General features: G+C 37.4%; 2 protein-coding genes across 3 annotated transcripts; one reads left to right on the top strand and one right to left on the bottom strand.

Annotated features, from left to right (window-relative positions):
* Positions 1-108: 108 nt before the first annotated feature.
* On the top strand, positions 109-4529 carry LOC111326891 (transmembrane prolyl 4-hydroxylase). The gene is made up of 10 exons (XM_022930974.2): positions 109-734; positions 850-934; positions 1143-1312; positions 1445-1506; positions 1610-1644; positions 2048-2201; positions 2309-2366; positions 2452-2564; positions 2772-2862; positions 3512-4529. Exons 1-10 carry the CDS (start codon positions 588-590, stop codon positions 3788-3790), a joined length of 1194 nt encoding a protein of 397 aa, XP_022786709.2. The 5' UTR covers positions 109-587; the 3' UTR covers positions 3791-4529.
* Positions 4193-17312, bottom strand: LOC111326870 (saccharopine dehydrogenase-like oxidoreductase). 2 transcript variants are annotated; one of them, XM_088751804.1, is made up of 12 exons: positions 17098-17312; positions 12794-12900; positions 12493-12573; positions 10895-11024; positions 10426-10475; positions 10100-10236; positions 9150-9387; positions 7697-7753; positions 6487-6554; positions 6012-6064; positions 5574-5649; positions 4193-5479 (listed from the first exon to the last, which is right to left on the bottom strand). In XM_088751804.1, the coding sequence occupies exons 1-12, from the start codon at positions 17270-17272 to the stop codon at positions 5368-5370; spliced, it is 1284 nt and encodes a 427-aa protein (XP_088607930.1). In that variant the 5' UTR covers positions 17273-17312; the 3' UTR covers positions 4193-5367. The 2 variants fall into 2 exon arrangements, with proteins under 2 accessions (XP_088607930.1, XP_088607931.1); XM_088751805.1 differs by lacking the exon at positions 17098-17312 and adding an exon at positions 15146-15389.

The following is a 17312-nucleotide window of genomic DNA, read 5'->3' as shown; positions in this document are numbered from 1 at the left end:
TCTCCCAGGGGACATGGCATGGCTGCCAGTAAAGAAAATTGTGTCTGTTAATTTCGAGGTTTACGCCTTAAGCTGGATCTAAAGTGTCTCAGTTTAAAGATGAAAAATCCTAAAGCTATGAAAAAAAATAACAATCAAAGTTACAGCGAAAGAAAAGAAAATATTTACTATAAAATTCAGTGGCATTTGGTCACCGCATAGCAGGTACTATGGAAACAACAGAAAAACATTCTTTATCAAAATATAACTGTCGCAAAATTCCTAAACTCAGGTATCGTCCTTAGACATTAAACAACAACAAAAAAGAAAATTAGTTTTGCGTATTTGTTCAGATAAAAATAGAAATCAGTCAAATAGTTAAAGAAATTGAAAATTTGAAAAGGAAATTAAGAGGAGGAAGTAATCTCACTACTACTTTTGAAATGTTGTCTCTTGTTATTGCCGGTACCTGTCGACTTACACGCTGCAAGGAGCACGTGTTCTATGTTGCCCATTCTTTAACTTACGTTTCATACTACAGAATTTCATCTTCCAGCGCTTTATTTTAGCTTAGCAATTTTACAATGCCTTTTCGAAAATGATACACAATGCATTCTCGTCGAAAGGCGTTTGTGTTGCAGACTATAATTCTTTTTCTGGCGGCCTTAAACTCTTCTGGACAGAGTCATTTTGACGATGTGCAAGGTCCGTGCGTTGTTCGAAGAACGAAGTTACCTCGCCTGGATCCTGTTAAGGTATCAAAATGAGCACCAAATGAATAGCAGTGACACTTATAGAGTGGAATACCTAAGAATAGTATTTCCCACTCCATTTTTAAACTGATTATGAACTATGATTGCCCTGTACTAGGTTGGTTTTGTTCAACAAATCGAGCTCATTAAAGGAGAGCTACCTTTTACGGTAAAAACACTGAGTGTAAGGCCCCCTATTTTCGGTAAGTGTATCACACACATTTGAGTTCGAGTTGAGGACAAATCTAGTCACGTGAAATTAGTAGACGCCGTGAAACATATTCCGCTGCCATTTAAATTCTAAATAAATTTATTTTTAAGGCCTAAGATTCATTGCATTAAGAGCTTTGCATAGAAATACATTTAAGACAAGCCTTTCCTAAGACATGATATATATTTAAATGCCTTTAGAAATCCCCGCTTTCTTGAATGAAGCCGAGATCAACAGAGTTCTTGCGATGGCCGAGCATGGGAGACTGGAGAACAGTGATGTGTTTCATCACTCAATGGACGACCTTCTGTCTCAGACCTCTTTCGATCACTGGGATCTCAACCGAGATGACTTAATAAATAGCGACGAGGTAAAAAATTTATTTGGAATGTTACCATAATCGTGGCTGTGGAATTAAGGTTTTAAATAGGGTCTCGCTGTTTCATCTTACCTTGTAGTTTCACCAACTTTAATTTAGCCCTTAATTCTTCTTTTATTGAAGGTCATTGCTGGTATGCGTTACTTCTGGGATCTGCATTTCGCAACAGAGGATGTGAAGAAAATGTAAAAAAATTACGTATTTCTCTATATTCACTTTACACTGTAATCCCTTTTAACTAAATTTTACAGATACTAACTAAACACTAACCGTGGGTCACTTTCGCAGGCTTACAACGTTGAATATTGGCAAGGTCAAATCTGGTGAGTCAAATGATTAAGAAGAAGCCTGACCTTAAGTGAACAAACCCTCGTTCCTAGATCCCCTTGTCGTCTCACCTCAAATAAAAGGAAGACAAGCGGGGGAGGGGGGGAGGGGGAGACAGAGAGAGAGAGAGAACCTGAGAAGGAGGTTGGATTGAACAATGACTTTCACTGATTAGTGCATTGAACGTGTAATTTTCTCAATCGAAACGGTTGAAGTTGTTATCATGGGTGATTTAAAAGGCGTGGTCACTTTGCTGAGTCTTTATTATTTAGATGATGCTTCATTCTGGTCGCAAATCTTTGAAGTCCTGATTTCTCGTCAGCATGGCCATTATGCTACGGCAAGATTGGTGACTCCTTTAGATCAAATTAAATGATAAAATTCATAAATTTCTCTCAGGATGGATTCATCGAAGTGAATTTGTACCAGCCGACATCATGAAATATATGAAGCAAGTAGGAAGTCTGGAACCAAAGGTCAAAGGTCGCCATAGCAACCAGACATACATTGAGTTCGCCGCAGATGACCCGATCTCGACAACACTTGATGTAAAGTAGGTGCAGTCACCACAGACCAATACCAATCGATGAAATGCTCCTTATGATATCAAACAGTGACTCAAAGCTTTGAATATTAAGATATTTGTAATCTCTTTTTCAGAAAGGCTGCTCTCACGGGCCTTCCAATTGAAATAATAAAAGGCAGTGAAACTCCTGTGGTAGGAACGATTTAATAATTTTTAACGGAATTTTTATGTTATAGACCGATGAGAGATGGAAGTTATTTATGTTTTTTCATTGCAGGCTGTACAATATGGCCCAGGAGGTCATTATCACTGCCATTATGACTCACATCCACTTCATGCCGAGGCTACGTGCTGTCATCGAAGATCATTAGATAAATGTCGTATCTGCAGGTCAGTTGGTCGACGATGTTTATGAACGTTTTGATCTCCGAGCGTTTCTTGCCTTATTTCATTTCCAGGCTCTTGAACGCTTTCTAAACTTCAAGCCAAGCATCCACTGCATTCCCCCGCTCTTTTTACTCTTTAAATTGCAATTATACAAGAGTAATAATAATAACAATACCTTTCCTGTAAAGCTACAGTTCATTCCTTAACCAGGTACATAACAATTCTCTACTTTCTCAACGATGTGGCGGGAGGAGGACAAACCGCTTTTCCAATTGCCGATAGTGACACATTCAACCAACAGGTTAGTATGATATAATTTGGATATATCAACAAAGTTGAAATGGTAAATTGGCCACCGTAACGATTACAAAAGCTGACGTTTCGAGCGTTAGCCCTTCGTCGGAACGAAGGGCGAAGGGCTAACGCTCGAAATGAAGGGCTAACGCTCGAAACGTCAGCTTTTGTAATCGTTACGGTGGCCAATTTACCATTTCAACTTTGTTGATATATCCAAATTATTTCGTTACTCCCACCGACGCAGCCCCAAACAGTTTCTTTCGAAACTATTAGCCTTTATCAGTTAGTATGATAACCTATTATGTGATTGGCCGAAAAAGGGTTAATTCTTCCTAAGTTTTTTCATCGCAAATTATGCTCAAAAAAATCTTTGTAACTTTTTCGTCATGGATGGAGCTCAAAATTAAGGGAAATCCTTATTCTTTCGAAAACAAGTACGACGACTTATTACTACCGAAACTCTCGTCTGAATTTTAAGATTTGACTAATTCACACTGTTATCGTCAAGTTAAAATTTCGGCTAAATCATTAGTCTTGAGGCTGGGTATCAGGTAGGCTAGGTCACTGATACCGTCTTTAAAGGACTCCCAGTTCGGTTAACTATGAGACATATGTTTTTTTTTAATTGTCCATTTCCCCTATTCTTTAATCAGACATGGATGAGGAAATCAAACTACCTTTCCAATCTAAGCGCCTACTGCTCTAAAGCCAATCTAAGGGTGACACCAAAACGAGGCACTGCGATCATGTGGTATAATCACGTGACTGATAAAACATCTGGTTGGATTTCAAGCCTCGATCTCAGATCATATCACGGAGGATGCGACGTCCTAGGGGGCCACAAGTGGATTGTAAATAATTGGATAAATATCATTGGTAGAAACTGGGATGATCTAAGGACTTGGAATGACAAGAATTCGATAGTAAAATGAAGGAATAAAGGGCCTGTTAGTTAAACAAGGCTTGGCCGTTGTTTAATGAAAATGCATTCCAAGCCATCTTCAATAAACTTTCAATTAATTGGAACCCTTTATCTAAACATTCATGCTTGTGAACAGTGTGAAAAGGGCCGAAAGTTAATGGAAGGGCATTTCTTTAATTGAATCAACCCACTTATAGAGAATCCACGAGTCCCGCTGCTTGCGTCAAAACCGTGGTTTGAATTAGACCTCACGTAAATAGCCGGCCCGAAGAGTTTGCCAAAAACAGATCTTTTTCTAATGAGTGCAAAATCGTATAAATTTGACGAAAGGTAGATTTTCACTTGTCGTTGTCTGCAGGTCTAGCATACCTGAATGGGAAAAAAGTGGTTTCAAATTAAACATAAAAATCTCTTCGGTGTAATCTTTTTTTTAATTATTATTATTGCGAGATAACTATCAGGGCTCGAAATTAACGGTAAACCGTTAACCAATGGTTAGTAATTTTCACCGTTTGGTTACCAAAAATGTGTCCCAACTAACCCGACATGGTTAGTAAAATTTCTTGACATATTTAAACATTGGTAGACCTCAGGACAAAGAGCACGTAGACCCGACTCTCAGAGGAATACTTAGAATACTCAAGTTGTTTAATCAACTTAAACTCTTTTTAGAGAATGTGCTGTAGATGTACTGTCCTTGACTATTGATGGTAAACGAAAGGGAAATAAAATAGTTGTATAATTGTCAACGTTTTTAAGGTCACCATGCAATTTCAGCTACTCTTTAATTTGCCCTAGTCGTTATGATCAAAATGTTCCATATTTGAGATACCGTAACTTGTGAGCTTGGATACCAAACTTTATAATTTGGTTAGTAAAAAATATGGCTACTACCCCGAAGGGTTAGTGATCCAAAAATTAAACTCGAGCCCTGCTAAGAGATATTTTCTCCACCCATGATTTAACTTCTTGAATATTAGTCGTTAGGTTGATATAATTTTATATGAACTCACAAAGACAGCTTTCCAATCTTATCTGTAGGTTTTCTTAACAGAACAGACATACGGCCATATGGAATCTATTTGATTTTGTTGGCGAGTATCGGAGCCAATAAGATTGCAGCACTTGCGATGGAGCACCGATTGATATATATCAGACCTGATATTATGCCAAACTGATTGATTATTACGCTGAAGATGTATGGATAGATAAAGGTGTTTTTATATTCATTGTATTCATTTTGAAATTACTGATGATCCTTTCAATCTGATTGACTCTAATTGGTGCGACTTATTCACAAATCGCACCATCTTTTGCTCTAAATAGCATATTTTCCCCAGCAAGTGAGAAAGCTTGAAGGTGTTTAGTTATTAATTTGTTCATTACTTTTATCGTACGATCACGTTTTGTTCCCGATAGGATAATTTCACTTTCCTCTTGTTAGTACCCCAGATTATTGCAGAATTTCTAACGATAAAGATGCTGACTATCACAAAAAGAACCATTGGACCTAAATATAGTGAACGTTCTTATCTATTCCTTTCAGTCATTCTTTTGTCCTAGGAGCAGTCGTTGGTGTGCTCAAGTTCACTTTTCGCTTTCTTTGCAACTTAGCACTGAAAACATAACACCATTTTCATTGAGCCGATCAATCAATGATGTTCCAGTGAAAGCTGCAGCAGGAGTAAGTACACCTCCACTAAAAAAGAAAAATGAACACAGTGTAAATCAATTGAAGCTGTTGTCCTCGAGATAAATCGTAATTTTTCAGTCAAAATACACTATATAGACACCTGTTTGGCAAAGTCTCTTCCAGGATCACCATCGCAGCCTGTACCATGCAGATAGGAGTGGCAACATAACCCGCCTCTGACGAGATAAAAAAACAGGCATGTTACAGCATACAACACATTGCACCGTGAACATGCCCTGAACTTTAGTTACTCTGATTGTTTAAATAGTTCTATATTGCTCGCAATAACGACCTGTTAATGGCCTTATTGCAAGAACTGGGGCAAACTTGAAATACATAGCCCTGCGTATCTCTTTTTTCCTCTTGAAATTTGTCCTTTTCAGTTACGAGGCTGTAACTAAATTATTTTGGTAATTGAAAGACCTAGATGTGTGTTCTAGGTGCGTGAACCAACCTCTTTAAGCTCAAGCAGAGTATATGGTTGTTGAAAAAAAAAAAAAAAAACAAAAGAAAAAAAAAAACAACAATTCGGTCTCACCTGGTCCTGTGACTTTGGTTACTATCTGACAATCGGGTTTAGCTGGGACATCCCTGTGTAGTTAACATTTCTGCATTAGTGATATCACTGTTCCCAACGTTACCTAATCAAAACATTTCAATCATCGCCTTCAGTTACAATGCGAAACTGTACACACTGTTTTGAAATTTCGTCAGAGAACTGTAAAACGCACGAGTCAGCTTGATGGAAGTTCATTTTTGTACAACAACACCAAAGCAATGAAACCAGCCCTGCTAAAAAAACACTCGCCATCAATCGAATTTTTATAATTTTATGCAAAGTTAAGCCTTCTTTAATGTTTTCAGTTCGAGAAATTTTCCGGGGAAATTACGAAAATCGATGAAAAATGCCCCCTGTCTCAGGCAATCAGCATTTAGCAATTTTTTCCTCATAAAATATATAAAATATAAACGACAAAAACAACTACAAAAAAGTAGGTAGACTTCCGAGTTACCCCGACTGCACAGCCTTTTTACTGTACCCAGCTCCCTTCATAACGAAAGAAAACGAAGTTTCTGCCATCTGCAAATAATGAAGAGGTTTACGTTTCATTTATAATATGATAAGACAATCAATAAAATAGATTGTATTTCAGACAGAAGAATCCAGCATTCCAACAGATCTCTTTTAGGGCTTTCTCCCAGGCATTCTGTAACCATTTTCACTGCATTACCCCAGTAGGGTAGGACCAGAACGGAACATATGCGAACCATGTGAGTAGTCCACCCAATAAATCCCACCCACCCCACCCCAGGGGAGGACATCCATCACACAGTAATCTCGTGTGTGCGGGAAATTAACGTCTCCTACCCCTAACTCTATAGGAGACGGGACCTCCATTTATTCGTCCCTATCCGAGAAGACTAGAATATCTAACCATTTCTTGATGTTATAGAAAGGTGGCATATTCTTCTCAATTATTTTAAGACCTTGAGTGTTGGTCCGGCCAGGGCTCGAACCCTCGACCTCCCGCACAGCAGTCCAGCGCTCTATGTATTGAGCTAACCGGAAGGCGGTTCTTCACGAGATTCCACATTTATCATATGCAGCAAGCCTACACGAATCGTCTACCCTGGCTAGCACATGTTTGTCACACAAATGATAGGTTTGAGTGTAGTAAAGCCAAAGTAATCAGAGCGGCCAATCAGAAGAAAGGAAAACATACTGAGAAGCAAAGAGAACTCAAAGCGCGCGAAAACGCGGGCGACCAAGCTGCGATTGGTCTTAGTTTGCATCTGATTGGTTGAGAGAGTGGTGCAAGTTTTGTGAACCAACCACAGAGCAAAGTAAAGTAAAACCAAAGAAACCCCGGATCACTCTCATCACTCAAATGAAAGTTGCTCCACAGAACAACGAAACAACTAGTGTACGGAAAATTAACTCGAGGTTCTGAGCCAACAGTTAGTTGACCGAAGCTAGGTCTCAAATACACTCGTGAGAAGGCCTTGAAGTGTGGACATGTTCAATTCTCGATAGATGACAATCTGCTGTGGATAACAAACAGGAATGAAGAGATTTACAAAAATTGTACTTCCTCAGTATGACAGTCAAAGTGTAAGGCAGTCTAATATACGACGGAATATGAAGCGTAAAAAAAATTAAGAGAGACGTTAGAGTGTATTATACCCGTTTTCGGCTGCCACGTATATTATTAAACACCTCACCTGTTCTCTGGTTGGTCCTTCATGCGAGAAAAAGCCACACGAGAAGAACTTAGGGTGCTGAGAAAAGACAAGTACAAGACAATGTTACCTGAAAGAACTTAGAAAACATAAAACTACAATGTAGTTGCATAGGTATTAAATGCCTTTTACTTAGAATTTCCCCTCAAAATTTAACGTGGTCAGGCCTTTCTCTTTTTGTCAGTTTCATTGTTTCCTTACGATAAATCATTTTATTTTTATTTATTTATTACAATTTAATGGCTCAGTTAAAACAAAGTTATAAAGTACAAGCGAAAAGAAAAGAAACGCCATATGGATAATCCGTAAAGGAGTCCAGGACTCCATATGAAAATAGATCACCAAAGTTAAATAGGCTAAAAATATATTACTGTGTTTTAAACTAGAAATAATTATTATACAAATTCCACGGGATATATTAATTAGATATATTATCCACTAAATACTTCTTAGCACATGCCTTAAAACTATTTACACTTGCTGCTCTACGAGTATCAAAGGGCAAAAGATTCCAGGAATCAACTATCATAAGAAAAAAACTATATTTGAGAGGATTTGTTCTTGAGTATTTCTTCTTTAAAGATAAATTGTCATATTTCCTAACTGAATAATGGTCAGCATCCGAATAAAAATCAACATAAGAGTCAATATTCATGTAAATAATTCCGTTGAGGGCTTTATATAAAAATGTAACGTCAGCTAAAATCTCCTTTTTTCTAATGACATCAAATTTAACTTCTTCAGACGAGCCTCATAATTGTCCTCAGTCTTTAATATGAATTTGGTTGCTCTTTTTTGTACTTTTTCAAGCTTTTCTGTGTTCTTTTTGGTGTAGGGTGACCATACCACAGAGCAGTATTCAACATTCGATCGTACCAATGCGCAGTAGAGACTTTTCAGTGTGTTTGAGTCGTCCAGTCCTCTGTATGTTCTTTTGATTAGCCCTAGCATTCTGTTTGCTTTAGACACAATAATATCAATGTGCGAATTCCAATTCAAGTGTTCAGTAGTTGTTACCCCCAAGTCTTTGAATTCTTTAACTTCTTCCAAGATGGAATTATCCAAGGAAAAATCAGAGACATAAGGTTGTTTTCTCTTTGTTATTCTCATGATTTTACACTTTTTGACACGAAAGTCCATAGAATAGCGAATACCCCACTGATAAAGATTAACTAGGTCCTGTTGAAATAAACATAGATCGCTAGCACCATCGATGATTCTTGAACACTTGCAGTCGTCAGCGTATATCGCTATAGCATTTCCAGGGAGAACTGCGTCGGGCAAGTCACTTAGAAATATTACGAAGAATAACGGCCCCAATATGGAGCCTTGTGGGACTCCAGAAGTAACCTCTGACCAGGTGGAGCACATCACTGTGCTTTTTTAATTTTACAAATATCAGATTTATGCTAGAAGCGAATTCAACAAGGCTTACCTTTTCCAGCAATTGACGTCCTTTCTTGAACTGACACAAGATGTAAAAGAAGAAACCAAAGAACAGGAAAAGCAGAATGACCATAAGAGATGGCTGAGACACATAAGCGCCATATTGGACTGGCTTCTTATCTCGCACTTTAACGTTGTGTCGCTGTGTTCTCCTAACCACAGATGGATCAGCTCCGAGGAAAGGAATGCACCACTTTTGTACCTCATCACTGTACGAAATGAAACTCCTAGTGGTAATTAATATAAAGGTCCAACATTAAGGTTAATTATGTGACCAACACAATCACTGACTTACATGTAAATGTAACATGCTGAAGCCCTTTTTTTCTGTTTCTTTCTCCTAGCAAAGTATCGAAGGGAAGTTTTCAATTCATTCCAATCCACTGACTGGCACATGAATTCCAGTTCTGAATATGATTCCCTTGCCAATTTGTCTGGTTCTCTTTTCTACTAACTTGTTATCATCACATTTACTGTTATTATCATCATTATAGTTATAGCCACCATCACTTTGTTTTTGAATAGACAGGGGACAGAGCTTATCAGATTTAGTTGCTGGGTTTTAGAGGAAACAGTTTTAATGGTGTGGTTCTAGAGGAATTTATGGTTGAAGTGATGTCAACTTCAATCCCCCCCCCAAAAAAATAGCTGAAAATTGTACCAGTACATGCGAACCACTTAGTACATAGCTGTCACTTTAAGGGAGAGAGAGATTTGGCATGAGCCTTAGTTTGCTAAATTACCCCACTCCACCCACCCCTCCTCACTGCTCCCCCCAGCCTCAACCTCTCCTCTCCCCCCACCCCAACCTCTACCCTCCCCCCACCCAAACCTCAACCTCTCCCCTCCCCCCACCCAAACCTCAACCTCTCCCCTCCCCCCACCCCAACCTCATACCCATAAGTAATACCCATAAGTAAAATTACAAAAGTTACAAACCGCCTGGCTAGTTTAGGTCCAAACTTTGGCATTGGTGTTGGAAACAATTCTTTTCGCAGCTTTTTCAGATTTCCTTCCCTGTCACTTGCTATGCCATAAATGATCGACTGGTATGTCCCATAATGCCCCTTTGATCCCTGAAAATTCAAAAACATGCAAAATCAGATTTAACAAGAAAATGCTACACGCACCTTCTATGACATGAAAAGATAGCTTGTTGTACAGCTTACATTGTGTACTATCAGTGTGCACTTCAGACCAGTTTACTTACAGTCTTTGATGTGTAAAGCTAGTAACCAAAATGTTATCAAATGCCTTCCAATTACCTTAGGACCAGAATGCAGAGTCAAGAAGCTCTCCAAATGGCACAGTTCACCTAAAAGATATAACATTAAAGCATATTGACAAAAAGTAAAGACAGTATTCCAGACTAACTCCATAAATAAAATTAATAAGTAAGGGGTAAGTTTCTAAAGAAACTGAGGTGTGGTATTGGTGGAGGGCATTACAAGATAATTTATCAACTGAGTTGATAAATTAATGTAAATTGGCTTCTGCTCTGTTAAGAGTTTTTAGAGCTGATGTTTTGAGCTTTAACCATTTGCCTTTTACTCTGACCTCCCTCCCAAGAGACTTGTGGAATGTTTGTGAGACAGTGCATTAATGAACCTTGCTTTAATTTTGTGGTCTTCTTTTACAGCCACTGTGTCTTTCACCCCTCTATAGGATATGGAATACAGCCATTTTACTAAAATCTAAAGTATACTGTATAACATCTGCATAACTGTTCAGCACCTGGAAAACTTTCTTGGGTAAAAACCACGCCCATGTCAGCTGGGATGCTATCAAATCCACAAGTACCCACAACATGAACCCCTGCACAAACAGCTTTGTCATGGTACTTGTGCTGCATTGTTTCCAGGAACTAAGAAAAGAAATGCACAAAAAAAAAAAACAAAAAAAAAAATATATAGCACAAATGAACAACTAGGCTGACAACTTTTTGTACAGAAAAATGTGTGTTTAAGTTACTCTTTGAATTATGATATGCTGTACTAGCAGATAAAGCGACTTAGTGGCTGTAGACTTCCAAACAAATAAAATACACATGAAGTTGTGTTTTATCCCATTCATCATCAAGATCTCAATAATGCATTGTAGTTCATTCTTTAGTGTCTTCCATAGAAATTTTCTGTTAGGATGTTAGTTTGGAGAATTTGGTATGAGATCAACTACTAATCCCCTAATAATTGATTATTTTCATCACTCAGGAGTCCAAAAAGTAATTTCTTTTAAGTTTACAAAATTAATACAATTCCTAATAGAAACAGTAAGACAAAAAGATAATTACTAACTACAGTAACTTTTAGGATAGGAGGATAGAATAACTATTTTTATACATGGTTTTTCCATCAGTTGATTTAGTTAATTTCTATACTAGAAACCTATCTATCTAACAACAATAATTTGGTAATAACAATTCAAATAAAAGATATAAATAAAAAATTCTGCTTTTCATGGAGGCCATGTCTAAAAATTACTTACATTAAGATCTTACTTTAAACTGTGGCGATTTAATTTAGATTTGAAATCGGTCAGCGAAGACGCTTGTCTTAGGTCTATAGGTAAGTTGTTCCACAATTGAGCTCCACTGTACAAAACACTTCTCTTGAGATAGTCAGTTTGAGGTTGTGGAAGAACTAATTTGTTGTTGGTATTCCTTAAATGATAAGCACTTACACTGTCATGATATACAAATCTTGATCTCAGCGGATAATCAGGTGTCATACCATGTAATGTTTTATACATTAGGATAGATTTCTGTTCCAATCTTTGATAGTAGAGTCTTTGCCACCCCAGCGCCCAGAACAAATCATCCAAATTACTATCATAGCTCGCTGACATTAAGATGCAAGCTGCCCGATTTTGCAGCCTTTGCAGTTTTTTAGGCAGGCGTTTGTTACAGTTTCCCCACACTACATTGCTATAATCAAAATGTGGTTGAATAAGGCTATTATAAACTTTAATAATTAAAAAATTAAATGGAGTGAGATGCCGAATTTGTTTAATCACACCAAGGGCACAAGCTGTCTTCTTAGAGATGTTTTCAATATGACACTCACAATTTGTATTTTGATCGACATAAACTCCAAGGGATTTAGCGGAGTTACTTGTTTGATTGTATTTTCGTTACTTGTAATAAGAGAGGGACTTTCCGTAAATTGTTGCAATAAACATGAACTCAGTTTTTGTCATATTCAGGGTAACTTGTAACTTCTTAGGGCTGAGAAATTTATTGTACAGAGTAGATCTCAATAATTAAAGGGAAAAAAGAATGTTGAAAATTAATAAGAATTGAGCTCTAATTCACCATAAACTGTTTAATTCTATACCTCTGGTTCTCCACTGATGTCCAAATGATGACACCCATTTTCTACTGCTGCTTTCACTACTGGTTCCCCATAAAACCGGTACTGTGAAACAAAACAGTAAAATAAAAAAATTCTTTTTTTAAGTAATTCAGCTCACTGGATTATACATTCTCTTCAAATTTGATTGGCTACTTATATGCCAATTTACCTAATTGGGCTAGACTGAGTCAGACATATTTTGAAGTTTCAACTAGATTTAAGATTATCTGAGAATCATGGACTGAACCACTAACAGTGTGAAAGAAAGACAAAATCCTCTTACCGGACCAACGCAGTTCAGAACAATCTTTGCTGAAGAACACATTGTACTGAGGGAAGCTTCATCACTACAGTTAGCAACCATAACACCAACATCCCCCACATACTGACCTACACATGAACACAAACATACAATGATGACAGAGGATGAACAATATTTCCTCCATATATATATTATATATATAATTATATATATGGAGGAATATATATTATATATATATATATATATTTCAATTTGACAGAGTGCTGAGAAATGAAAGATCAGTACTCCTCAAGAAAAATGTCAGGTCCAACAAAAAAGTATTTCCGTTAGTCCTCGACTACAATCCTATCCTCCCTGATATTCAGAGGGTTATCCAAAAGTATGCTCATCTCTTAAGATCGTCACCTGAGTTATTGGAAATTTTCTCATCAAAATCGATTTTTCCAGCATATCGCCGTACCAAAAACCTCGAAGACATTTTGGCGCCTTCTAGATTTTGTATGAGCGGGAAAGTTAGTGAGGCAGAGAAGGAAATGGGAGGTTGTTTTAAATGCTCCTCTAGATGCAGCCTTTGTAAGAATTTTTTAATTCAAGATTCCAAATTTAGGAGTTTTTCCACAGGCCGAACCTATAAGATTTGCCAAAACATGTCTTGCTCTTCCAGAAATGTTGTTTACTTGGCCTCGTGCAAGAAATGCAATTTATAATACGTGGGTTCTACTTCCACTGAATTCAAAGTGCGTTTTCGCAATCACAAGTCATCTATGCGAACAAACAAAAAAACGTGCGAGCTTGCAGTCCACTTCAATTGTACCAAACACGAAATTTCTGAAATCAATTTTATTGTCATTGAGAAAATTATCAGCCAAGGGGATGCAGCTTATATTGATAGATTATTACTTACGAGAGAGGCCTACTGGACCGCACAACTATGTACACTCAGTCCCCACGGACTTAACAAAAGACGCGAATTCAGATCCAAAACTCGCGTCCGCTATAATACTTAATTAGGGCATCATTTACACAATGTAATTGAGTTCTTCGCAACCATTCGTGGTTATTTCGCCTATTGCACATTCTTGCCTTTTACTCATTATTATATCCTATTATTTAGGTTTGGAATGCATTATGCAATACTATTTTTATTTCTTACGTTTAGTATAAATTCAGGTCATTCTGTAAACCTACTAGGATTTTTAGTTTTTAATTTCTATGTAAATACGTTCCACCTGAAGAAGGCCGAAGGCCGAAACGTCGCCACATTAAAGCTGGAACAGTTAGAAGTTTGCTTCATGTTTCATCGTTTTACACTTACTTATATATAATTATATATATATATATATGAACAAAGTAAAAAGCATATAAACACAAATAAACTAAGTACTAAGTAAGTATTATATTAAGTAGGTATTATCAGAATAATAAAAAAATACATAATTATTGAACAAATGATGAAACATTTGTTACCATGCACTATACAATACTTATAATATTACTTGCAGATTGGGTAATTAATTGTCAAGGTTTAAATCAATTGAAATAAAACATCTCCCCTTACAGGGGAACTGAAGACTAAAATTTAATCATTTTTAAATTGCAGCTTATAGCTCAAATATCAATGTTCAAACGTTTTTTCAGTCTTTGGGCCCAACTTCACCTCGAAAAAATAGTTTTATGGTGCATTTTGCCCTTGTAGTATGGCTGCTCAGAAAAGCGCTATTGGCAGTTATTTTAGCTCGCTATTATGTCACTGGTGATGAAGAAAAATAATAATCCCCTACTCTTCCTTCAGAACTTTGTTATGGTTATGGAGTTATCAAAAGTTGCATGGCTTGTAATGGGAATCAAACTCGAAAATTAAATAAATATGATATGAGGCCTTCTCAAGTTAGTTCCCCACCATTAACGTTGCTGTATTCAACTGCTACTGACCATTTTTGAGCCTACAGTATTACAGCTACAACAGCAGAAAAAAGGCGAATTCAAATCAAATTTTCTCGTAAAAAAACAAGAAGTAAATGAATTTAACCAACAAGACTTAATCTTACTCTTCTAAAGCTCACTAGAAATGAATGCAAAAAAAAAAAGTTTACTAGGCTTCAGTTCCCCTTTCAGTTAAACAGAGAGGATCACAACCTTTTAAGGTGTAAATATGGTATGGGGCTTTTATGTTTTCTATCTTTCCAAATTTAACATCCTCTTACACTTCTTCATGATTCTTGAAGAGGTTAAGATCCCAGGGAAAGAGTACCATACAACCCCATACATTAATTATGCATTCAATTTCATTAATTATGTATGCACCCAATTGTTTTTAAGACAATGACTTATTCCCATGGGTTTAGCATGTATACATTACTAATAAGTACTTACTGCTTCAATAAAAGAGAAACAGATTGAAAGTGGCTCTTTCGTCTCCATTCCCTTCTCACGTTCTTCTCCCTTCTCCTCTTTGTTCCCAATTCCCTTCTCCCCTTTGTTCCCAATAACTTCTCCTCGGTTTTTTTTCTTTTCTTTCCTTTTTACCTTCTTGGCAGTTCTGCTGAGCCTTGAACCATCGCTCCTCAGATAACGCGTTATAATCAGACCATTATCAAACCATAGCCTTACCACTATGCTACGCAAACCAGTTAGGAGTTCCTCTCCAAAAGCTACTTTTTCTTTTATCTTTGAGTAAAAAAATTTTCATAACAATATGTGCATTGATATAATGCACCAAAGGTCCCCTTTGCACTAAAGGATGCATTTCTTCTTCTCTACAATTGGCCAAATACCACATAGAAAACAAAATTTATTCATACCTCTTTCTAATAACATCAACGAAAGAAGAGGATAGAAAGAAGGAGAACAACAACTCGGAGATGGAGAGACTGAATTCTATTCGACTTTTTCGAATATTATTGGATCACGAGCGGTGCATACAGTGGTGTAATGATCACAACCTCCTTGCGACGTCGGTAAAATGTCCTTGAGCTGGGTGCAGCAATGAACTTAGCTGGATGCGACGTGCTTCATCGCGAGACAGGTATGAGTGGCGATGTTTAAAAAAGGGTTACGATGGAATGGCTTCAATGCGCCGGAATTCACCGGTGCGCCCACACAGGGCATCGAAAATACATGGTAGGGAATCAAGCGGGGTTTGCCCTAAACAGGAACATCCAAAGGACTTTTCGATGGCTACCTACAAGAATATATGTGGCGTCAGCACTACGGAAACGATCCCTTTGGAAGCATTATCGAACATATCGCCCAACTTTATGAAGTCCAGAAAGACCAGATACAAAGGTTTCTTTGCATCGCTGTATGCACCGGCCTTCACGAGCAATTTTCATCACTAGGGCACGAAAGGATAATGAAAGAATCAACCAAAACCACAAGAACAGGTAAGACACAACATTTATTTAAACTTTGCACTCACAAACTTCAAAGCCTGACCTTAGACTTAACGTTATTTTCCCGCCAATTTTACGCTTTCAAAGCGAAACTGAACATTAAATTATATTTCAAAATTAAAAACCTCTGGAAAAGGCCTTAAATTTCTCGTTTTGCAAAGCCAAAATGCACCGAATCTACCCTGTTTCAAAAAAGACTTAGAAAAAAAATCCAAATTTTGAAAACAATGACTACTAGTCTCTGCGGAGTTCTATTGTTATCGCTATTGTTTTCATTGAACAAAGACTGAATGCATAATTAATGTATGGGGTTATATGGTACTCTTGCCGATCCCAGTCTCTGCTAATTTAAAGGAAATGTGTTTCACTCTATTTAATTTTAATTACATGACTGTTAATAACACAAAAAAGCTTGTGATTGTCAGATGAGCAACACATCCACAGGCACGCAGAAACTACAGTGGAATGGTCAACTCTGAAGGTCAAGTCCAATGGACTTTGCAGCAAATGCATGTGAGTACACATGAGCAACTACCCGCGTATATGTGTGGTAAGCAAGAAAGAAAGGAAGAAAAAAAAAAAAAACACGATATCACAAGTAATTTATAAAGTCAGTCATTTTTAAAAAACCTAAAACAGAGGGGAGAAAAAATAAAAATATCACCCGGTCCAAACTCCACTGGGCAGGTCCAAAAGTTGTCCATTACATTGTATTGCAAAAAAAAACAAAGTTCAAGACAAAGTGTTTGCCAACCCACCAGAACTGAGTAAAAGTCTTAAAAACCTCAAATGATAACAAGATGGTTTCACGAAAAAAAACTTTACAGAACTGTGAAACCGATAAGGTAACGGTAACCATGTTAATATTATGCTACCCCACCCGAAAAATAACACCCTGTGGGGATGTTACGCACATGCACAATTTGTACCTACCTAGTTCGCTAGCTGTCTCCTGCAAAACCTTCTCCAGTTTGTCCTTACTGCGACCAGCAACAGCCCACTTAAACTTTCCCTTGCAGTTCTTTGCTACCTCTCTTACCACAAATTGACCGGTGAATCCACTAGCACCGAAAACAACGATAGCGAATTCCTTATCACTGGTCGCCATGATGATTTGGGACCTTCTCTTCTTTACTTGTTCCAAAATT

Source organism: Stylophora pistillata, chromosome 3 (assembly GCF_964205215.1).
Source record: "Stylophora pistillata chromosome 3, jaStyPist1.2, whole genome shotgun sequence".
Taxonomy (NCBI): Eukaryota; Metazoa; Cnidaria; class Anthozoa; order Scleractinia; family Pocilloporidae; genus Stylophora; species Stylophora pistillata.
The sequence above is the reverse complement of the archived record's forward strand: the minus strand, read 5'-3'. Positions and strand labels throughout refer to the sequence as shown.

Excerpts from the sequence above, each read along its gene's own strand:
- LOC111326891 (XM_022930974.2), top strand. The coding sequence starts at position 588 with ATGCATTCTCGTCGAAAGGCGTTTGTGTTGCAGACTATAATTCTTTTT. Across the intron at positions 735-849 it reads CTCGCCTGGATCCTGTTAAG|GTTGGTTTTGTTCAACAAAT; the intron begins GTATCAAAATGA and ends GCCCTGTACTAG. Across the intron at positions 2,863-3,511 it reads GTGACACATTCAACCAACAG|ACATGGATGAGGAAATCAAA; the intron begins GTTAGTATGATA and ends TTCTTTAATCAG.
- LOC111326870 (XM_088751804.1), bottom strand. The coding sequence starts at position 17,272 with ATGGCGACCAGTGATAAGGAATTCGCTATCGTTGTTTTCGGTGCTAGT. Across the intron at positions 10,476-10,894 it reads TACCCAAGAAAGTTTTCCAG|GTGAACTGTGCCATTTGGAG; the intron begins GTGCTGAACAGT and ends TATATCTTTTAG. Across the intron at positions 5,650-6,011 it reads AACCAAAGTCACAGGACCAG|AGGCGGGTTATGTTGCCACT; the intron begins GTGAGACCGAAT and ends TTATCTCGTCAG.